At 37.9% G+C, this 24,808-nt stretch overlaps 1 protein-coding gene across 1 annotated transcript in view; it reads right to left on the bottom strand.

Moving 5' to 3' along the window:
• Positions 1 to 457: 457 nt before the first annotated feature.
• TTC9 (tetratricopeptide repeat domain 9) overlaps positions 458 to 24,808 on the bottom strand; it is a 55,822-nt gene continuing 31,471 nt past the window's right edge. The window contains exons 2-3 of the mRNA XM_044664915.1: positions 18,764 to 18,946; positions 458 to 1,358 (exon numbers count right to left, since the gene is read on the bottom strand). Coding sequence (XP_044520850.1) covers positions 1,279 to 1,358; positions 18,764 to 18,946 — 263 coding nt within the window. The 3' untranslated portion in view covers positions 458 to 1,278. The remainder of the gene's footprint in view (positions 1,359 to 18,763; positions 18,947 to 24,808) is intronic.

Below are 24,808 nucleotides of genomic sequence, written 5' to 3'. Positions count from 1 at the left end.
TCAAAATAAGGGAAAACTTCCTAACAATTATAGCTGTCCAAAAATGAACCTATCACTCAAGTGAAGTCTTTCTCCCCAACTTTGACTAGATTAAACTTAAGTTAATGAAGGGAATAATGAAAGCTCCTCGAGGGCAGGGACTATTTGTATCATGTGTTTGTGTCCCCAGCACCTCAAACAGTCCTAGAACATACAAAGAAGGTGCTTGATAAATGCTTGCTGGATTCCATTGGGAGCACACATGCTGGGGTAGACACCACTGCAAAGGACACACAGTACAGAGTATAAGCAACTCCACAGGGAACTAAGCAAATGGTCAGCTGCTTTGGAGGTCATCCAATGCTACGTTGAGTACATCCTTGACTCAGTGTATGGGATGAAGGGAGGAAAAAGTGGTCAGGGGTGGAGGTGGGGGGCGGGGGGCTATTTCCAAAAGAAATGACAGGAACTATCACCTATTAATTTATTTTTATTTGCACTTAATTTGTCCATAGTTTTATCCCCTGATTTATACAAAGCTTTTTCAGCTTTTGCATCACTGTCCCCCCTCCCAATGGAGAGTCTCCCCTCCCCTCCCCCTGCCTTTGCCTTAACTTTCCCAAACCTGCTGCTTTCTGCCATCAGGGTTGCTATATGAGAATGGTATGTAAGTTCATTGAAAAGGCATTTAGTGGGGGCTTCAGTGGCAGATAAGCCTATAACAGAAACCTAGAACCCCGAAGGGAGATCTGGGGTTTGGGGCACACAGATTGCAACAGGAGTCAAGAACGGGAGTATTGGAGGGGGAGGGAAATCAGTATACACACATCTACATCCCTCTAGGAGAGGGTTGAGGTCTCCAGCTCTTTCCGTGCCCATCTCCCGGATGTGTCTGTTAGGGCTGGGGAGGGATGGCTTCATCCATCAGGGGGCCGATTAGAAGGGACTAGCTCACAGACTTAATGAAGGTTGCCTTTAACATGAATTGCCTTTCAGGTATGGAAACCACCAGCTAAACCTTTCCCAGTTTGACACAATCTCCTCTTCAGGCTTCTTCTCATCAAGGGAGCAGGGCTTCGACCATTTTCTGACATCTGGCCAGGTGTGAAGCTGGCTTCATTTTGCTCTCTCTCTCTTTTTCCCTTCATATGGGGAGCAGACAGAGTTAAGGGGGCTTTTGAAGGAAGATGGGAGAAGTGCAGGAAAGAGACCAAACCCAGGAAAGGGAAATCCACCTGGTGGGCCCCTGGAAGCACAATGTCCACCATGGGTCCATCTCTGGGGGAAGCTTCCCAGAAGTTACAAGGCTTCTTTCTCTCTCTGGGAACATCTGCTGAGCTTCATCTCTGTCAGCTGGATATACCGTATCACATTGGTATCTGTAGGGAAAGGAAAGATACCGGTGAGCTACTACCAGAGAAGGGAAGATTGTTGGCCTTTTCCCAAGACCAGACAAACTGGGTCTATACAAAGTGGACAGGCTAGAACCAAGCAGTTCAGCTGATCCAATACTTTCCACTGATTAGTCTGTGACCATCTGGCTAATGTTTTGTTGAAAGGAGCCAGAAGGTTGGTTTTTTCTTTTTTTTTTTCTTTTTTTTTTAAATTTCTGAATTGGGGCCTGATATACTTGGCTATAGACCTAGAAGAAGATTCAAGGAATGGGCAGCAGCTCCCCCCCCCCCACAATGAGACTCAGTTCTTGGCCAATACACCCTTACGCAATTGAAAGAATGGTGTGGAGTGAAAGCGAGGGGCACAGAGCTTTCAGCTCTAGCATCACCTTATCCTTATAGCCAGGGCCAGCCTGACAAACTCCACAGAGCAGGCTGGACAGATTCCTACAATGCCAGACCACTGGGCAGAGTTTCCTAAAGACAGCTGGCAAGACATCCCACTGGGGAATGGCAGGAACTAGGACATGTATAACCCTTTACTTGCAGGGTACTATATCAACTCTAGCCAGGAGGACAGAGTGTTATGCACAGGCTACACAACAAAGAACACTGCTAGTAGCATGGGGGGCCAACTGCCCTCAGGAATGTTACAATCTGGCTGGAAAACAAGAGACTGATAAATCAAACTGTTAAACAATGTAGAACAACACGTGATTCTGTTGCTATAGATGTGAATTAATTGATGCAAGCATTTTGGAAAGCAATTTGGAATGACATCCCACTGATAGGCATATACTCCAAAAAGGGATAATAAGTGCTGAATAAATGGTTGTTGCTTTGCCTCGCTTTGCCTTAAAGATCTCCAAGAGAGCAGAACCCACTATGTCTTCAGGTAGTTCACTTAATTTTTGGATATCTCTATTGGGAAGTTTTTATGGACATGATACCTAAAACTGTATTTTTGTCATTTCCAGTCTCTGTTTTTGATTCTTCTCTCTGGAGATAAACAGAACAAGCCTATGTCCTTGGCCACAAAGAGTCCTTCTCAAATCCAAGATAGCCAGCATAAAATGCTTTAAGTTAGTCCACTCTCCTTCGGGGCCAAGGTAATAAAAGGGAGAGTGTGCCCTAAAGTATTGGGGAATGGGAGATACCGCTTGTATTTTTGTTTTTACTATATCTTCCTGGTAAATATCTATGTAAAAACCTTAAAAAATACATATATTTGTATATATATATATATATATATACATATACACACACATATGTGTGTGTGTGTATGTATTATTATATCTATTGATAGAGAGAAGGATGAAAGGGGAGGAAAAACATGTCCCTTATGTGCCATTCCAGGTCAAATATGCCTAATTCCTTCAACTAATCCTCAAAGAATAAGGACTTCAGTCTCTTCACCATCTTGGTTGCACTCTTCTGAATGTTGTTCCATTTAGCAATGGCTTTCCGAACCTGTGGAGTCCAGAGATAAATAACACACCCTAGATGAGATCTTACCAGGACACAGTACAAAGGGACTAACACCTCTTTATTCCTGGAAGCAATGATTCTCTAAATATAGTCCAAAATTTTATTGGGTTTTTTTTGGCTGCCATACTACATTGCTGACTCAGACTGAGCTTGCAGGCCACTAAATCCCCCAAATATTTTCTAAATAAACAGCTCACTATGCTTTCCCCATCTTGGACTGTTTGGGTTTGTTGTTGTTGTTTTGCATACAAATATATGATTATACTTATTTATCTTGAATTCTTCTTAGATTCAACTCAAACATCTGTTGATATATATATATATATATATATTCCCCCCACCCCACCCCGGAGAACCTTACTGTCATTCAGTGTGCCCATTATCCTTCTTAGCTTTGCGATAGATCTAATAAATATGCCATCTAATACTTTATCCAAGGTAAATGCTAAACAACACAGGGTTTAGCACAGATCACCCTGGATACCAAATGCTCTACTGACATTACCTCTTATGTGCCAAACACTGTGCGGATTTACAAATATTATCTGATTTATTCCTCGACAACCCCTGGAAGTAGGTGCCATTATTGTCATTCCAATTTTACAGTTGAGGAAACTGAGGCAAATGGGTTAAGTGACTTGCCCAGAGTCACACAAACAGTAAGTGTTGGAGGCCAGGTTTGAACCCAGGTCTCCCTGACTCCAGACTCATCGCTTTATCCATTGTGTCATCTATATGCAGCAAGTCAAATCTGAGTTGTTTTAATTTCCATTTCAATTATTATTAATTTATTTGGAGCAAACATTAATAAACTTCTAATAGTTTATGTTAATATAATAAACTATGCTAATAATTTAATATCTTCTTTTGAAACTGGTCATATTCTTTGACCACTTATCTATTGAGAATGGCTCATAGTGATATGTTTGTATTAATTCCCTTTATAGTCTGGATATCTAAGCATTGTTAGAGATATCTGATACAAAACCTTTTCTTCTTCCAATTTGACAAATTTCCTAGCTGCACTGATTTCATTTGTACTAAGGTTTTTTAATCTCACATCATTTGATTTATTTATTTATTTTCTTTAGCTTTTGTGATCTTTCCCCCCCCATCCCTGCTTTTTGGTTAAAAATTTCTCCCCATAGCATATACACTGACTATAATAACATAAATGAAAATAATAACAGCAACATAACAATAAAAAATTAATGTTATGAAACTATTGATCAAGAATATTGTGTCTAACACAAACTGGCTGTGTGACCTTGAACCATTCATTTAATCTTTTAATTTCCCAAGCTATTCTCTGAGAACATATGTTGCAGATAAGAAATTGATCCTTCATTGCTCACTTGAGCTACCTACAATTAATTAGTGACACTGGCCTAAAGTTTTCTTTTTTTGCTTCATCCTTTCCTGGTTTAAGTATGAGGACTATGTTAAAAATATAATGTTTCCCTCCCTCAATTTTAGGGAATAATTTGCATAACATGGATACTAATTAGTCTTTAATTATTTGCTCTAATTTGCCTGTGAATTCATATAGACTTAGGATTTAATTATTTTTCTTTTAGGTCCTTTAAGGCCAGTTCAATATCACTTTTTCTGACTGAGTTACATAAGATCCCTACTTCATGTTCTGTTGATTTTGGTATGTTATACTTCTGTAGGTAATCCTCCATTTCTTCTAAATTCTATCTGTTAATGTATAATTGCAAATAGTAAATTCTGATCATCCCTTTTATTTCTTCTCTGTGATTTCATTTGTGACTTGGTAATTTTTCTTCTTTTTTTTAAAAACTCAGGCTAGTAAAAGGTTTTCATTAATTCTATTAGCTTTTGACATCATGAATTTTTATTTCCGTGTTGTCTGATATGATTGCAACTCTTGGATTTTTTTTTTGGAATCACATGATGCATAGAAAATTTTGGTCTAGTCTCTTAGGTTTATTCTGTATGTTTATTTTGATGTGTACTCTTTGTATCCAGAAATGTTAGTTTTTACTTTTCTTATCCATTCTTCCACCCTCATTTTATTGGAACAATCTATGCACATTTAGGGTAATGATTATTAGGTTTGTGTTTTTCTCTAGTTATTTCTTTTGTACTGATTTTATCTCACTCTTTCAAATTTAGTCCTTGTCCTCATGACTAGCCTTGCTTATATTACCTTCATGCTATTCTATTCCCATAGGCTCTCCTTCAGTTTTCATTTTCCTGCAGTAACCCAAATTCCCTCAACTTACTTAAATTTATAATTTTGGCAATTTCATTTTTGTCTATTTCTCCTCATCTTTTGTGCCTCTGCACCCAATTAAATGTGAGGTGGAAAGTTAAATCTCTTCTCTTATTCCTTCCACTTAGCTCCAGTCTTATTTATTCTTCCAAGAAGGAAAAACAAAGGGAAAATGTCTTATTTGCTTTCCTTTCTTCTCTATTTTTAATTCTTTCTATTACTCTATTCTTTCTATATTCTCTCTGTGTCCTGATAATGAATGTAGAGTCTTTGAATTATAAAATTTTAGCTCTCTCATATCTCATTTTTATGTTATTACATTCATATTTCTTACCCTATGCTTCCTATTTTGCCACACCTCACTCTTAGAAAGATCAGCTCCTTAAGGAGACAGAGTCAAATGAAAGGGGTAATTATTCTGTTGAGATTTACTCTTTATCCCAAGGCATGAGTTCTTTGTCTTTACATGATCAACTCATTGCTGCTAAGGCTAGGTTATCTTGCGTCTAGTGTTCTGTTGACCATTACCACTTTGGGAACTTGTTGCCAATAGGAACTCATGCATCCCCTCTCCTAAGGATGAGGATACAGTCCTGCTATGTATAACCTTTTATGAGAGAAGGTTGTTTTATAATATACAAATTCCCTTAAGATGAAACTTATTCTAATGAGATCACTTCCTCTTACTCTCTTTACTCATGAAAAGCCCCCTCACTCTATAGCTTATGAGGACTAATGAGGTCTTTGGATTGGGAGAGTGAGATAGAAGTGGTCTGAGAAAAAAAAAAAAACAACAGAAGCAAAGAAGGGGACCTACGTGCTCAGTGTCAGAAAGGAATGCCTCTGAAAGGCCAAATGATGCCAAGGATTCTGGCTGGCAACGAGACAGCCAAGACCAGAGGAAGCATGAGCCTTTCTGACTTTCTATTCATATCAAATCTTGAATTACACTCCTTGGCCTAAATTGAGCTCTTGATGCCACCTACATTCAGAGTCTATTTTCTACGCCATGAATAACAGGATTAAAGTACTTCCAGAGTGTCTGCCTCTTTGTCTTGTGAAACAAAACTCAAATGAGCACTGCTTTGCCTGTGAAGCAATGGCTGTGGGGAACCTGGTGGAATTTCCAGTATCTGAGGAAGCTCAGTGTTTGGGCTTGCCATGTGCTCCGTAGTTATTTTATATGCCTACCATCACTCTTCTATTTGCACACTCTGGTTATTATTTAATGTTTGTTTTCTTAGTGATTCTTTGCTAAGAGGAAATGCCACTTACAGTAACCAGCTATGCCTGTCTATTCCTGCATGAAGCCCATTACATTATGCCAATGCCATTCCAAAAGGTGGGATGGTTTCTCATGTATGGATGGGATGGAGAGATTCCCAGGGAGAGGACAACAGTTAAAAATTAATTTTGATTGGCTAGACCCACATATCTCTTGATAAACTAGTACTGTATTGTAAGTGAGAGGCTGGTTAACTGGTAATCATGAAGAACGTTGTCCTTACTGAGCAGTTTTGACTCTAGCTGGGCATGAGGTGAGCATGGGCAAATGGCTAGCAATGCCACCCAGTAGTTAAACTCAAAAATCTTCTGGAGCCCCAAATCACTCAATAAATATAGTTTAATTTCCATTGCCTAGCATTCACGGCCCTTCTCAATCTGGTTCCACCTTAATTTTCCAGTCTCGTGAATTAGTGGAAAAGTAGCTGCTTTGATAAAGTGGGTTGACATCTTGACCCGGGCTCTAGAAAACCAAAGTTCATACCTATAGCCTCAGACATAAAACTAGATGTATGACCCTGGTTAGTTACCCAGCCTCTGTGTATCTCAGTTTCCTCATCTATAAAATGAGAATAATAATAATAATAATAATAATAATAATAATAATAATAATATCAACTTCCTAAGATTTTTGTGAGTATCAAATGAGATAATGTTTGGAAAGAGCTTTGCAAACCTTAAAGCACTATGTAAATGGTAGTCACCATTATTATTACTCCTCTCCATGTACTCTAGTCATGGTCTTCCTTTTCTACCCCCTGAAAATACAATGAGTTTCCCTGATTCAGTGCCCTCTGCTTACACTAGTTCCTATGCCTTCTCCCTCTTTTCTCACTGAATTCCTGCTCATCCTTTAAACCACAAATGCTACCTTCTTCACAAAACCCTATATGACACTCTTCATTTGGAAGGATCTTTGCCTCCAACCTCCTAAAGCAGTGATGGGCAAACTAAAGCCCTCGGGCCAGATGTGGCCCCCTGAAATGTTCTATCTGGCCAAGCGACATTATTCCTAATCTGATGAATACAATGAATAGGATACAATACAATGAAACTTTGAAAGAGTTGCCTTAGAAACAGACTGACAGATGAGCATTTCCTTTCCTTTGGCCCCCTCTTTAAAAAGTTTGCCCTTCACTGCTCTAAAGCATTTCACCTCATGATTCTCCATTGTACTGATCGTGTATACTTCATGGTTTTCTCTGTATGAGTGGATGAGATGATGTGTGTAAAGTGGTTTGCAAACTGTAAAGCATCAAAAATGTTAACTATTATTATTGCTGTTATTTTATTTCTCCCAACTAGACTATAAACTCTTTGACTGCAAGGACCACATCTCATCTAATAATAACAATGGCTCTATGATTCTGACATTCAATGGCTCTATGGATAATAATAATAACAAAATAACATAACATAAAAATAATAACAAAAAAACAATAACAATAATGTTGATTATTTTAGCTAACATTCACTTAATATCTACTATGTGCCAGACATTGTGCTAAGCACTTTTTTGTTGTTTTCTGGTTTTTTTCAGTTTTGTCCAATGCTTTAAGAACCCTTTTTTCCCCTTTTTTTCCTTTTATTTATTTATTTTAGAATATTTTTCCATGATTGCATGATTGAATCCATTTTTTAAATAAAGATATTGCAGTGGATTGCTATTTCCTTCTCCAGCTCATATTACAGATGAGGAAACTGAGGCAAACTGGATTAAATGACTTGCCCAGGCTCACACACCTAGAAGTATCTGAAGCTAGTTTTGAACTCAGAAATGAAACTTCCTCCTGACTCCAGGCCTAGCACTCTACCTACTTTATTTGTCCTTAGAACAACCCTAGAAGATAGGTGCTATTGTTTTACATATCATATATTTATTATCTTACATCTTACATGTGGGGAGACTGAGGCAAATAGTTTTTTTTGGGGGGGTTGTCTATTTTGCTTTATTTTTAATTGACTTGCCCAATATCACACAGCTATTAAGTGTTTGAGGTCACATTTGAACTTGAGTCTTCTTGTTTATAAGCTCAAATGTAAACTTTGTTTCTAGCACTCTAGCATCTAACACAGTGCTATTATTTTGCACACAGCAATGACCAAATAAATGCTTATTGAATTAAATTTAATTGTTCATTATTGGAGGCCTCCTACCCTCGTCAACAGGACAATCTCTGAAGATTGAAGAGACTCCCTTTTTCAACGACAGCATTCATTCAAACAAGAGTTTTATAAAGTTCTTGTGTCTCCTGACCTTTGTTTTCTGTTATAGAGAAGGGAGGAGGCGGGCAATGCAGCTGGCCTGCCCTTGCCCCTGACCCCTGACCATCCTTGGCAGCTGTTTGCAGAGTCCTTTTCTGTGAAATGAGGGGGTTGACCTAAATGTTCTCCTAGGTCTCTTCCAGTTCTAACATTCAATGGCTCTATGAATCCATGGCTCCACTAGGCACCCCTTTCAGAACAGAGGGAGTCTGTGTGGAGGAATTCCTGCATTCCCTTTACAAAAGGACTCCCTCACAATGGCAGCTGGGCTCTGATGACGTATTCCTAGAGTATGAGGAAACTGGGGATGGTCAGCCATGGATGGTGTGAGCCCTCCCTGAAGCAGCCAGTGTGGTTTCTCCCACGGCCTGGATGAAGACAACTGAGGCCCCTGGAGATTTCATGAAACTGATGTTTCTTTTATTTCTTTAACTTATTGCTAGCTTTCTTTCCTTTGACAAAAATGTTATTGATACTTTTTGTTTGGACACACAAGTACTTTCTATCAGTTTTGGTGTTCACTCATTTCAGTTGTGACCAACTCTTCATGACCCCATTTGGGGTTTTCTTGGAAAAAATTCTGGAGTTGTTTGCCATTTCCTTCTCTAGCTCATTTTTCCAGATGAGGAAACCAAGGCAAATAGGGTTAAGTGATGTGGCCAGGGTCACACAGCTAGTAAGTATCTAGCAGAGGATCTAGTTAGTAAGTATAGTAATCCAGATTTGAACTCAGCTCTTCCTAACTCCAGGCCCAATGCGACACCTAGCTGCCTACATAGGAGCAAACCCTGAAAGCCCAACTGAGAAACCCACCCAACAAAGAAGAGCTGTGGGAAGACTCTATCAAGAGTAAAAAGATCCCCAGACTCTTCAATGCCACAGGCAGGAAGCTGCCTTTGCCATGTGTATCCTGCTTGAATGTATCGCTACCACTATAAATCAATTCTCCTGGAGGATGCTGTGCTTATTGGTGGAAGAATATACCCCAGGTTTACTGGTTTTATAACTTTTACATATATTTTATATTATAAATTATATTTTAATTTATATTTATTATCAACATATTATATTATATATAATATTAATAATTATATATTTATAAAATATTATAAATTTACAGGTTTTATAACTATTATTATTGTTATACTATATGAATAAATGCCTTTACTAAATGCTAATTAAGTCTTTTGCAGGATTAAAAATGGGAAGCATACTAGTGAGGGCTTAGAGGCTACAGTAATAGGAACACCTCTAGAACTTGAGGTAGTTATCATCCTCTAGTCACTCAATTTGAGAGTAATAGCAAGTTTGGGAAGTAACCTGAGTGGATTCTACATTTATATAGTATCATTTATTCTCCTTAGGTGAGAAAACCTCAGATCAAAGGTCTTTCATCTTCTGGGCTTAGCTGCTTCAGGCTAGGCCAGGCATCTTCCATTTGCCCCAAAACAACTACTTCCTTTGTACCTCCACATGTACATCCATCTCCTCTTGCCAGCCCCAATTGGGATGTGGGGAAACTCCAGGAAAAAAGAAGAACAAACCTCCCTCTGACTTCAGGACCCTCATCTCTTGGGTCAGTCTTCTGTGGGTAGAGAAGTGATGCCTTCCACTCAACAATGACTGTTCTCTCACCTAATCATAACCTTCACATTCCAGATTACAATCCTGAAAATCATCATTCTAACCCCACTCCAAACCCCCTTCCACCAGATTCCTCATTCCCATCCCTTTCAACCCTCCCAATCCAAAGTTTCATCCTAAACTCCATCTAACTCTTCTGCTTTGGAATGCCTCTTCCATATGCAATAAATTTCCCTTCATCTTAAATCTATTCTTCTCCCACTCCTTCCATCTACTAGCTCTTACTGAAACCCATCTTCCTCCTGATGACAGCTTCTTTGGCCATACTTCCCAGTGGTGGCTACACCTTTCTTCATTCTCTTCAGACATTCAAGGCATACTTCTTGCTCCCTGTTTCCACATCCAAGTTTTCCCCTTCCTTTATCACTCAGTAACCTCTCTTCTTTTGAGGTTTATGCTATTTACACCTACCGCCCAATCAAAATCCTGGTAGCAGTTGTCTACATACTTCCAGGTCACTCCCTTTACTTCCTCAATGAGTTTCATACCTGGCTTATGATTTTTCTCTCCTTTTCAATTCTTGCCTTCATTCTAGTGAACTTCAACACAAATGTTAATTCTCCCTCAAATACCCTAACCACTCAGTTCTACACTTTGTTTGCCTCCTCACCTCATTTTAGGCACACACAAAAATGATCATACCTTTGATCTTGCCATCACTCATGTTATATTCAAATTCTGAGTCTCACCTTGATTGACAAGGGAGACAGTTGGAGACATTGGAATGTTCCCTGATGCCATGAGGACAGGAGCAAAGGCAGTTGGCCTGAGGATATAAATACCCCTAACAGTCATCTGGGAGGGGTCTTTGGCTTTGAGCTTTGACCATTGATCTTTGATCTTGGAGCAGTGATCTGTAGATCTCTGACTGTGGGTCATTGATTCTTCCTGAATCTCCCTAGATCTTTAGGCACCTAAATCATCATAGCTATTTAGATCTTTAGGCCCCGGGTGTGAACTGGGAGGAGGGAGGTATAAGAAGAAGAAGGGTGGATTTCCTAAGGGTGGTTACTTCTTGAAGTCTGTGCCGGCTGATATATCATAAACTGATAATAAGGAAGCTGAGAGAGGTCATTGATATCTGTACCAACGGAGCAGATTGCCCTCTCTGGTTTGGCAGTGGCAAAGCTGAACCAGAAGAGCGTGAAACTCTAGCTCTAGCTTTGCTGAAACATCAGCCTACAGTCCTGAGGGATTATTGATCATAGGTATTAATGTGACAGGGTCTCCTATCCCCAATCCATTCCTGATTATTCCTTTCCCTATTTAAGATCAATAGATAAAGTTTTATTAAGTACCTTCCTGAGTGGTCATCATATCACAACCCTTGGAGAGGGAGCAACGCAGTCAGATGAAATGTGATCCAAAGCTAATTAGAGCCCAATATTAACAATTAATGCAACCCCAGGTGGGACCTAAAAGGTTACCCATCCACCAGACCATTAAGGGTCCTGCCTGGGCACTGTTATATAGAAATAGGAATTATATCATCTAGCAAAGGTGACTGAGTTGGTGTCCTTGGTCACCAACTACCTAGGGAAATACAAAGACACAGCTTCCATAACCAATATCCCCTAGGAGCATAGTAATAGTATCAAAGAGTCCCTATTTATTTTTATTACACTCATAAATGTACCACCTCCATGTTCAAGAATTCTGACATCCCCTTATACATACATAATCTATTAGCTTTTCAGTTCTCTCTCTCTTTCTCTCTCTCTCTCTCTCTCTCTCTCTCTCTCTCTCTCTCTCTCTCTCTGCCTTCTCTTATATAATCCTACTCTTTATTTTTAATTTTTATGTTTTATTTTACTAATTACATGTAATAACAAATTTCCACCTAAGTTTTCCCAAGTTATAAGATCCAAATTGCCTCCCTCTCTCCCTTCCCTCCCCCTTCCTGGATCTAGAAAGCAATTCAATTTGGGTTATAAATGTTTTATCATGCAAAACATATTTCTATACTGTTCATTTTTGTAAGAGAACAATCATATAAATCCAAAACCCCCAAATAAAACCCCAAATTAACTAAAGTAAAAAATTGTATGCTGTGATCTGCATTCTGACTCCAACAGTTCTTTCTCTGGGAATGGATAGCATTCTTTGAGATAAGTCCCTCAGAATTTTCCTAGATCGTTGTATTGCTGAAAGTAATAGAACCCTACTCTTCACCTACACTGTGACCTCCATTCCTTGACCCCTCAGTTCTCTTCTAGGCCATCTCCCCTGTACTATCTATTCTCTCCTCTACACAGCTAGACTCCTTAACAAGCCAATTCAATTCTTCACTATCTCCCTCCCTTGAATTTCTAACCCCCTTATCTAATCACTGATTACACTCATACAAGTCTCTCATCACCTTTGTTTCTACACCTAAACTGCTGAAAGAAGGTGGAGAAAAATCATGTAACCATCCAGACTGGGTCTACTACAAATCTATGTTACACTACCTCAACTGGGCCCTCACTGCTGCTAGGCAATCCTACTTCCTTATCCTCTTGTGATCTTAGTCTTCACAATGGCTCTTCCAAACCTCTTAGTCACATCTCATACCTTCAATGACTTCCCTACCCCCCAATCTTTTAGCAGAGGACCTTACTTCATATTTTACAGAAAAAAAATTAAGGCCATTGACCATGAGTGCTCTCTTCTCTCCTCTTCCTCATCTTCAACCATTCAGGTGCCTTTTGTCACTCTCTCTCTCTCTCTGTGTCTCTGTCTCTGTGTCTCTGTCTCTCTCTCTCTCTCTCTCTCTCTCTCTCTCTCTCTCTCTCTCTCTCTCTCACCCTTGTTTCATATGATAAACTGACCTTGCTCCTTATCAAGGCTAACCTCTTTCCTTGCTCAAGCTATCAAATTCCATTCCATTTCTTCCAACAAACTGCCCCCTCTATTACTCCTTCTTTACTGATTCATTTCCCATTGCCTACAAACAGGCCTATGTCTACCCTACTTTAAAAAAACTATCACTTGATCCTCCTGTTCCTGCTAACAATCATCCCCATCTCTTCTGCCCTTTGTAGCTAAACTCCTCAAAAACTAGGTCCTTCTCCTTTCTCTTCTCTCATTCTTGTCTTAACCCTTTACAATCTGGCTTCTGACCTTAATAATCCATCAAAACTTTTCTTTTCAAAGTTACTAATGTTCTCCGAGTTGCCAAATCCAGTGACTTTTTCTCAAACCTCAATTTCCTTGACCTTTGACACTTGAATACTCTATCCTCCTTGATAGTCTCTTCTCTAGTTTTTTGAGATACTGCTCTCCTGACCACTCCTTCTTTGTCTTTTTCCATCCCCAGATCCTCTTCCAGATCACACCTTCTAATTGTAGGTATCCTTGGCCCTCTTCTCTTCTCCCTCAGTACTACTTTACTTCATTAGCACAACTCCCATGGATTTAATTATCATTACTATGCTGATGATTCTCAAGTTTATCTTTGCTGCCCCAATCTCTCTGCTAACCCCCAATCTTGCATCTCCAAATGCCTTTCAGACATCTTAAACTGCATATCTAGTAGACATCTTAAAATCAATATGTCCAAAATAGAATTCACTATCTTCCCCCCTAACCCTTGTCCCCTCCTATCTTTCCTATTACTGTAGTGGACAATATCATCCTGCCTCAGGCACACAGCCTAGTTGACATCCTCACCATCTTTTTTTTTTAACCTTTTCCTTTTGACTTAAAAGCAAGACTGTGTGTTCCAAAGTACAAGAGTGGTAAAGGCTAGAAGATGGGGGTCAAGTGACTTGTCCAGGGTCACACAGCTAAGAAGTATCTGAGGTCATATTTGAACCCAGGACGTCCCTTTTCTACACCTTGCTCTCATTCCACTGAATCACCTAACTGCCCCCAATTCCTCCCAAATTCAAGCTCTAGCCAAGGTCTGTTGATTTTTATCTCTGCAACATCTCTTGAATAAGCTACCTTCTCTTCTCTGACACTGTCACCACTCTAGCACAGGTCCTCATCACCTCATGGCTTGATTATTTTAATGGTCTGCTGGTGGGTTTACTTGCCTCAAGTCTTACCCTTCTTCAAACCTTTCTCTATTCAGTCACTAAAATGATTTTCCTGAAAAACAAGTCTGTTCATGTTGCCACCCTACTCAATTAACTCTAGTAGCTTCCTATAAAATACAAAATGCTCTGTTTGGCATTAAAGCCCTTCATAAACTAGCCCTCTTCTACCTTTCTAGTCTTATACCTTCTTCCCCAACACATACTCTTTGATTTGGTAACACTGGTGTCTTGGCTGTTCCATGCACAAGACACTGCATCTTTCAGCTCTGGACATTGTCTCTGACTGTTCCCCATGCCTGGAATGCTTTCTTTCCTCCTTTATCATTACTCATCCCCTTGGCTTCCTTTAAGCTCCAACTAAATTCCAACTTCCTACAGGAAACTTTTCCTAACCCTTCTTAATTCCAGTGCCTTCCTTATTTTAATTATTTTCTATTTATACTGTATATAGCTTGCTTTGTATATTTTTGTTTGCATGTTATCTATCCCCTTAAATGTTAAGCTTCTTGAGGGCAGGGACTGTTTCTTTTTGTATCCCCAGTGATTAACACAGGACCTGGTACAAAATAGGTGCTTAATAAATGTTTATTGATTGACAGATTCAGCCATTCTCCAAATTGCCAGGCACATATTTTGCTTTCAGTTTATTGTTATTGTAAACAACCCTGGTGTACACATTTTCCCAACCTCCTTTTTTCAGGGTCCCCTTTTCACCTATAAGATAGGAAAAGGCTATGAATTAGCCCTGTTCTGGGTTCATGGCATTCTCTTTTCTTGCTTTCCACATTCTTGGTCATGTTGACATTTTCTCTGTTGGGCTGGGTTTGTTTGGATTGCTCTGTTGAATTATCTTTAAATATAAACTCAGAGAGGGGCAGGGATCATGACAGCTTTATTGACTATCCAGATCTGCATACAATTAATTAGGGATCCCAATTGTAGTGTCTAGAAAATGGACACATTTTTGTTTTTTTAACTTCTCTTTCCTCTTGTTTCTTTGCCACAGGTTCCCTTGCCACAGCCACTGATCACTGACCACAATCCAACCCAACTATGTTGATCATTGTTCCTCTTAGCTATCAACTTGCCCTTGCTGTGTGGTTTACTATCTCACAGCAGGTTTAAATGACTAGCAAGACTGGTCTGATGGGTCTCCATCCTATGAAAATACTGACTGGGCTAAATTCTATTCCCTCTGATCTCTTAGGACTAATTCGGGTCCTGAGTCACCCATCTTCCCTATGTTCTACTTTTGTTCTTTTTTTTTTTATGCCTTTCATTTTCAAATCACAGTCATTTCACCTCTCCCTCCAGGATGAACTCTTTATTGGGATAAAGAAAAATAGCGAAGTAAAACATCTGAATCAGAGATCATATCTGATAATTTGGTAAAATATTCTGTCCTAATAGTTACTCATCTCTCTTTTGTAAGAGAGAAGTATGCTTATTATCACCACTCGAAGATGTTGATTTTGATTTTTTCCAACTACCTTCTTGTTGTCACAGTCATTATGTCTATTGTTTTCCTCTGCATCAGGTCATACAAATATTCTCATTTTTCTCTGGATCCTTTATTTGTCTTCATTTTTTACTAAATAACATTCTTTTTATATTCATATATTTGTATTTATTTCTTATTGCACATTATTCTATTACATTCATACATTTATTATGTAAGACATTTTCCAACCATTCTCCAAATTATTGGCACCCATTTTGTTTCCAATTCTTTGCTACCAAAAAGAGTGCAGCTATGCACATTTTGGTATACACTGGACCTCTTTTTCTGCCGTTAAATGCTCAGGAGTAGGACTGCTGAGCCAAATGGTATGGGCAATTTAATAATTTTTCTTGCACAATTCCAAACAAATTAAGAACAAGTAGACTACTTCATGGCTCCATCAGTGTGAATCATCATGCCTATATCTTCATATCTTCCCTCAGCACTGATTGTTTCCATCTTTTTTCTTCTTTGCATATTTGCATAATGAAAACTGAGTTGTTTTAATTTGTATTAATTATACTATTAGTCATTTGGAGCGAATAGTTTTCTCATTTGTAGTTTGCAACTCTTATTTTGAAAACTGTTAATCGTTTTTGATCACTTATCTATTTGCAAATGACTTTTGGTATTATATATTTGTGTTATATATTATGCATATTTTTGCATGAAATTTATGTTTGTCCTTTATTGGTTATATAGGGTAGATATTTTCCTCATTCACTCTACCATTTCTCTTCTAGTTCCAAATCCATTAATTTTGTTTATGCAAAAGTTTGTTTTTTTTTTTTTTAAATCTTTACCTTCCATCTTGGAACCAATATTAACTATTGATTCCAAGATGGAGTAGTAGTAAGGGCTAGGCAATTGGGATTAATTGACTTACTCAGGGTCACAGCTAGCAGATGTCTGAGGCCAGATGCAGAAGTTGTTGGGTTTTTTTTATTTATATACTCAAAATTTATCTGTTTTTTTATGAGTCCTATTATTTGCTAAAATAATTCTTACTCTTAAAAATTCATATTAAAAATTCTTATTCTTGCCATAGTAGATCTTATTCTCTTCTGCTTTAAAAAATGATATGATTTTTAGATTCAGGATATGTGTCAATATAGAGCCTATCGTGTATACATGGTGTATATGTGATATGGCATTTTGGTCTAAACCTAATTTCTGCCAAACAGCTTTCTTTTTTTCCCCCAACAGCTAGAGTCAAAAAAGAAATCTTCCCAGGAATTTCTGTTCTTGGATTTATCAAACATAACTATTTTTAATTGCTACTGTCTCTTGCCTATATAGCTTGTTCCAATAATTTATTTACCTATTTTTAAAACCAATAATTTTGATGACTACTGTTTCATAATATAGTTTAAGATCTGGTAATGGTATGTTCCTTTGCTTTGTATTTCTTATTTGTATTTTGTATTTCCCTGTGCATTCTAGACCTTTGGTTCTTCTAAATAAATTCTGGATTTTTTTTCCTAGTTTTAAAAAAGCATCATAATTTGATTGGTATGGCACTAAATCTATAAATTAAATAGGTAGTATTGTCATTTTAATTACAATGACAAGACCCATTCATATGCAGTGAATCTCATAATATGAATGCTAGCTATTATTATCTCTTCCCAATTAGTTAAGTCTTCCTTTATATCTGTAAAGAGTATTTTGAAGTTGTATGTATAGGAATCTTGTGTGTTTCTTGAGATGTTATCTTCCTGACATTTTATGTCCTTTGTCTTTATCTTAAATGGATTTCTCCTTCTATTATTTCCTCCTAAATTTTGGTATTGCTCTATAATATGCAGACAGAATAAGGATGACTTTTTTTGTGTGGGTTTATTTTATATATTGCCATCTCTTTGGACTTGCTAATTATCTCACTTAGGTTTCTTCACTAAATCTGTGAGATTTTCCAAATACACCATCTTGTCATCTGCAAATGAGGATTGTTTTGACTCCTCTTATATGATGTTTATACCTTTGATTTTATATTTTCTAGAATTATTTGGGATAATAATGGGGAGGGGATCACCTCTCATTTTTAGAGACCTAAGGTAAGGGTCAAGGATGATTAGCTGCCAGGGAATTGTCTGTGTTGGGAGGTGTGTTCAGTGGATGTGGAATACTGGTCATCCTTGAAGGGTTAAGTAGTTGCTCTCCCCATTCCCTCCATGGCACCCAAACTTCTATCCACCTTGAACAAAGCCCTAATGGTACAATCTAACTCTTGTTATCATTTCATTATCTAGTCCTGAAAATAGGCCACCTTATCCAAGAAGAGCCCCAAAAACCTGCCATGGTTAGTTGTTAAGTTCTTAAAGAAGGTGCTACATATGCTCTTTATGGTGGTAAAAAACTGGAAAATGAGGGGCTGCCCTTTTATTGGAGAATGGCTGAACAAATTGTAGTATCTGTTGGTGATGGAATACTATTGTGCTGAAAGGAATAATGAACTGGAGGAATTCCATGTGAACTGGAATGACCTCCAGGAATTGATGCAGAGTGAAAGGAGCAGAACCAGGAGAACCTTATACACAGAGACACAATTGAATGTAAACTGTGGCGCAATTGATTGTAATGGACTTCTCTACTAGCAGAGATGCAATGATTCAGGACAATTCTGAGGGACTTATGAGAAAGAACTGTGGGAGTAGAAACACAGAAGAAAAACAACTGCTTGATCACATGGTCCAATGGAGATATGATTGGGGACATAGACTCTAAATGATCACTCTAGTGCAAATATTAATAATATAGATCTTAATCAATGACACATGTAAAACCCAGTGGAATTGCTCGTTGGCTACAGGAAAGAGGTGGAAGGAGGGGAGGGGAAGAACATAATTCATGTAACCATGGAAAAATGTTCTAAATTAATGATTTAATTAAATGGACTTAAAAAAAAGAAAGAAAGACAGAAAGAAAGATGGTGCCACAGTCTTACCTGTTGGTTGCCGGGACCTTGCTTCTTTCAGGTAATAGAGTGCCTTGTCATAGTCACCCAGGTGGTAAAAAGCCACGCCTGATCGGTAAAGAGCTTTGAAATTTTCCCCTTCTTTCTTCAGAACTTTGAGACAATACTCCTTGACTCGTTCATAATTCACCAATTCAGCTTGGAGTAGGCAGGCTATAGAGGTTGAAAGGGAAGAAGAGAGAAGGCCATGAACCTGGAACAGAGTAAGCTGTAAACTTCCTTCATAGAATCACAGAATTTGAGAGCTGGAAAGGACTCCATGTAGTGGCCATGTGGTCTAAACCGCATACAAAAGATTCCCTGCCATGGCGTATCCAATAAGTAGTTTTCCAGTCTCCGCTTAAAGCCCTCCAAAGAGGGAGAACCAACCATCTCCTGAACCAGCTCACCCTATTTTCAGACACTTCTGATTATTAGAATGTTTTTCCTGACATGAAATCTAAATTCATCTCTTTGATTGATCCTGCTGAGGACCGGCCCAAGCATGGAAAGGCTTATGACTAGTCATGAGATTTTGAGTTTGTTGGCCATGGTAACTCATGGAAGCAGTTATGTTTCTTTTCAATAAATAAGCATTTATTACATATTTAGAACAAATCACATGTATTATATTTACTTCTAAATTACATATTATATTGTTATACATATAAAAATGAAATTAAAATAAATGGTAAAAAAAGAAACTAAAAAATAAATCCTATTTAAATATATGTTTGTTTGTTTTTTAAAACAGCATATCCTAATAGATAATTGACCTCAGAGTTAGGAAGACGTGTTCAACTCCCACATTTGACACATATTAACCATGTGCCTCTGGGGAAGAAATGTAATTTATTGGTTATCTAGGCAATTCTCTAATATTAAAAGGTACAGAGAAGGTGTCAACCTGAATTGATAAAGAGAAGATCTCCTTATCTGGAAATTCCCTAAACCAATGAAATCCCAATATTAACTTAACTGCTACTAGTTCAAACATAAGATCTTTGACTAATGGCTGATAAACTGTGAAATTATTAGAAAAACTGAATCACATGAATATTTAACACCATGAATCAACATCATGAATATTCAACACATACATATTCAACATCATAATATATGACACAGAAGACAAAAAGTTTCAGCTAAATGTTAGGATAGTTCATAGTTCTCTCTTAGAAAAACAAATTAACTGATGGTGTTGGTTTCATAATGAACCCAATAAAACACATCATTCATTTCATAAGAGCCTTTGGTTCCTTGTCTTATAATATTTAAGATGAATATAGGCAAAAAACAAACAAACAAAAAAACACACCAAGAAGAGAATTACAGTTTAAGCATCAAACTGAATTGTAAGGGATGAGGAGGTAGGGAGATTCTACAAAGATCTTGATAGGTTTCTTTAAACCAAGTCAGCATATAGGTTGATACCTGGTGACTTCAGTGCAAAGGTGGTTCTGGGGAAGGATGGTGATAAGCATGTTGGAAAATATGGCTCCCATTGGAAAAATAGGCAGATATCCTGTAAACTACTAAGAAGTCTCACCTCTATATCTCAACATGACATTTTAGAATAGAGTTGAAAGTTAGGCAAGTCACCCTTCTGGGCCTCAAATTCCTTATTTGTAAAGTGAGAATATATATTCTTGCTCTAAATCTAGTAATGGGTCTAGGAAAGGTCATGTAAAGAGAAGAAGAAGAAGAAACTTTTAAAAAGGAGATACAGCCCTCATTTTAAGTACATTTGTAATATTAGAGCTAAATTAAAAATGGCTATAAAGGGACTCCTGATGGAAACGGTTATCTACCTCCATAGAAGGAATAGATAGAGTCTGAATGCAGATCGAAACATACTATTCTTCACATATTTCCTCCATTCATTTTTCTCTAGTGTAAGCAATATGTGTCTTCTTTCACAACATGATGAACAAGGAAATATGTATTACATGATAATATATGTATCACCTATAGCATATTACTTGCCTTCTTGGGGAGAGGGAAAGATTGGAAGGAGGAAAAAAAGAATGAGACATGGATTTCTGAATATAACTAATGTGAGAATTTGTTTCTCTTGAATAAACATATTTATTATAATTTATTACACATTTATAAAATCATATCTATTATATTGTTATGCTATATTAGGTATGTGTTAATAATATGCTATTATATTGTTATGACACATGGCACATATTGAAAATAAATATCTATACTTTTAAAAATGGCTATAAAGGCATAAGATTTTGTAAACAATTTTTGTAAGTGGTGCAAAAATGAGTGATCATATTAAGAGATCAGAAATGACTACTGAAATGGAAGTCATATGAAAATCTATGTTCAGTCAGATCATTTAGTTAGAACAAATGACAAAATCATCTTCCATTTAGAGAAACACTAAAGATGACAAGAAAACACTGTATAATTGCAACAGCTTCAACATCATCTATTCAAATAAGTCACTGATGCTGGAAAATGGAAAAGTAAAAGGTAGACATTGACCTTGATTATCATTATTTCTGGCAAAAGCTTAACAGCTATAAAGCAGTTGTTATATCAAAGAAATAAAAAAAGCCTAGAAACTGCCTCAGCCAGCAAATGAGATGGATGAGAGGTCACGCACATATACAGTGGCAAGGCATCAGGGGAAATGTTGGCCAGGAAGTAAAGTGAGTCATAGCTGGAGCCTGCTTAGATGTAGTGGGTCACCTAAGGCTCTTACCAATCCATTCATCTTTTTTTTCTTTAGTCTTCATCCTTCTTGTCCCTCTCTGCAGCTTTTGATACTGGCGATCATTCCCTCCTCTCTGGACATTTGCTCCTCCCATGGCTTCTGTGACCCAGCTCTCTCCTGATTCTCCTTCGTGACTGAACACTCTTTCTCAGCCTCCTTTGCAGTACAGTTTTATCATCCATCTCCTTTGACCTTAGCATGGGTGTTAACCACAGTTCTGTCCCGGATCCTATTTTTTCCTTCCCCACAGGCACAACTCCTTAGATTTTCTATCTACCTGTTTCTTTTGCTACTCTGTTGCTCTACTTTCCAAAATGTATTGCCTGAGACCAACCCTGGGAAGAACTAGACCACTCATTTTGGCATTATCTGGGACAATGCAGCTCCTCTCTACTCTTTCCATTTATTGTTCGGTAATTATACCCCAATTTTCCACCTCATTCCCTGAAAACCATCATCAAGCCAATATTACCATTGCCTCTGAAAAAGGTTTGTTAACTGACTACCAAATGATTCCACTTAACATCTTTGGGACTTCCCTGACCACAGTTTCTTTTGCCAGGCTACCACTCTCCCCTATGTGAGTGGTCTTCCTGTTAGAATGTAAGGCCTTTGAGGGAAGGAACTCTTTTGGTTTGTTAGTCTGTTTGTTCTCTGCATTTGTATCTGCAGCATTGTAAGTTGTTTTTTTGTTTTTTTTTTAACTCTTATCTTCTGTCTTAGAATCTATACTAAGTCTAGATTCCAAGAAAGAAGATTGATAAGGGAGAGGCAACTAGGGTTAAGTGATTTACCCAGGGTCACACAGTTAGGAAGTGCCTAAGGCCATATTTGAACCCAGGACTTCCAGGACTGACTTTTGATCCACTCAGTCACCTAACTGCCCCATGAGAAAGCTCTTAATAAATGCTTTTCATTAATTCATTTCAAAGATCATTTCTATTTAGATGAATCCCATATCTCTATATTAATTTCTAACCTTCTTCCTGAACCCTAGTCACATAACACCAAGTCACAATTGGATATCTCCTCTTGGATGTCCATATATTGCTTTTTAACCTTCTTCCTGAACCCTAGACACATATCACCAAGTGCCAACTGGATATCTCCTCTTGGATGTTCTGTAAGGCATCTCAAATTCAACATACCCAAAACAGAACTTACTCTTGCCATTCCCACTCTGCAACATGTTCTTCCTCCAATTTCCTTGTTTCTTTTGAGGATGTCAACATCCTCCCAGGCACACAAGTTCATAACCTGAGAGTCATTGATATTTCCTCTCCTACACCTCCCATATATGATCAGTTCCTAAATCTTGTCAATTCTTGTTCTATAGCATCTTCTAGTTATGCCTTTCTTTCCACTCATAGAGCCCCCAACTTAATTCAGGTTTCTATCACCTCTTGTTTAGACTATAAAAGTCTTCCCTGTTTCTGCCTTCTCCAACCCCCTCTCCACACACTTGCCAAAATAATATTCCCAGAAGGTACAGATTCCACTTCTCAAAAAACTAAAAGATAAAATACAAAGTCCTTAGTCTGCCATTTAAGACCTTCCCCATCTAGCTCTCAAGCTTCTTCCTTCTCTTGATCCCTTCCTTCTCTCTCTCCTTTACTTCCTTCTTTCCTTCCCTTTTTCTTTCTGTCTTTCCTTTCTTCTTTCTTTTTTGTAAAATGTGGAATTTTATTGTTATTAACATAAATTCATCGATTTTAAGTCTAGAAGATACTTCAGAGGCCATGCCTTACCTGAATAAAAGTCCCCTGTACAACATACCTGACAAAGGTCATGAAGCCTTTGTTTGAGGAACTCTAGTATGAGAAATCCATAGTCTTTTAAGACAATCATTCCACTTTTGGATACTTTTATTAATCTAATTATATCAATGTAAAAGTTACTTCTTTGTAAGTCTTCCATGCAATCTTATTTCATACTATTTCTTTTCTTAAACACCACATTTCTGTCAAAATGATATATTAGCTATTCTCAGATCTTGTTCAATCCCCCATTCCCTGATGTTTTTACAAGCCATTCACCAGATCAGATGTATGCCCTTCTCTTCTCCACCTCTAAGCTTCCTCATGTTCCTTCAAAGTTCATTTCATGTACCATTTCCTCTCATCCCCATAACTGTTAGTGAAAACTGCCCTATCAGATTTCTTTATGTGTTCTATCTATCAATCAATCAATTTATCTATCTATCTATCTATCTATCTATCTATCTATCTATCTATCTCCCTAATAGTACTAGTAATAATGATGATGACATAGCTAGCATTACTCTAGCACTTTAAGATCTGAAAATCACTTTAAATATTTTTTCCCATTTTATCCTTACAACAACCTTGTGGAAACTGAGGCAGATAAAATTTAAGTGACTTGCCCAGAATTGCACATCCAGGAAAGACTTTGTGTTCAGATACTTTATTTGTTATTGCTCAGCCATTTCAGACTTGTCTGACTCCATTTTTTTTGGGGGGGGGTGAAGTAGTGGTTTACCATTTCTTTCTCCAGCTCATTTTACAGATGAGGAGACTGAGGCAAACAGGTTGAAGTGACTTGCCCAAGCTCATATAACCAGTAAGTATCTTAGCAGATTTGAACTCAGATTCCTTTCTGATTCCAGGTCCAGTACCCTATCCACTCTTGTTAGTAAAACTCCATCAATAAGGACAGCTCCCCTGAGAGCACAGAATGTTTTATTTTTGTCTTTATATCCCTAGCATCTACCACGGTGCTTTACATACAGTAGACATTTAACAAACGTTTGTTGGAGTTGATAGATATGGAAGAAAGATTGAGAGGAGGGAGGTGATGCACTTTAGGCACATTCTAGGGATGGGATTAACATACAGTTAGGCAGTGGAAGAACGTGTTTGATGAACGGTGACAAGTCTAATTTGACTGTTCACAGATTAAATGAAAAGGAGCCATGTGACATAAATAAAAGACTAATGGTAGTGAGTATTTTTTTCCTTAAATATCTCCCAGACAGCTTTGTGGCCTCTCTCTCATTAGAACAATCAAGCATTTAAGTACCAACTTGTGTGCAGAACACAGTGCTAGCTACTTTGGGAGAACAGAAAATAAATAAGGGGCATCACTCTCAGCTCTTGAGAAATGAATGGGGACACAAGAGGCCGATACAGGAAATTATGGCCCATTTGTGTTAGCTAGCTAGCTCCCTTCGCTGACCTTGTTCCAGGCTCACACAGTCTGGGAAATCATGACTTCTGAGACAATAACAAATTGTTGAACCAGTTACAAAAGAAGTTCTTTTAAGACTCCACCAAGCTGGTCCC

The sequence above is a fragment of the Gracilinanus agilis genome, chromosome 2 (assembly GCF_016433145.1).
Source record: "Gracilinanus agilis isolate LMUSP501 chromosome 2, AgileGrace, whole genome shotgun sequence".
Taxonomy (NCBI): domain Eukaryota; kingdom Metazoa; phylum Chordata; class Mammalia; order Didelphimorphia; family Didelphidae; genus Gracilinanus; species Gracilinanus agilis.
Note: the sequence above shows the minus strand (reverse complement) of the source record. Positions and strands in the feature narration are given on the sequence as shown.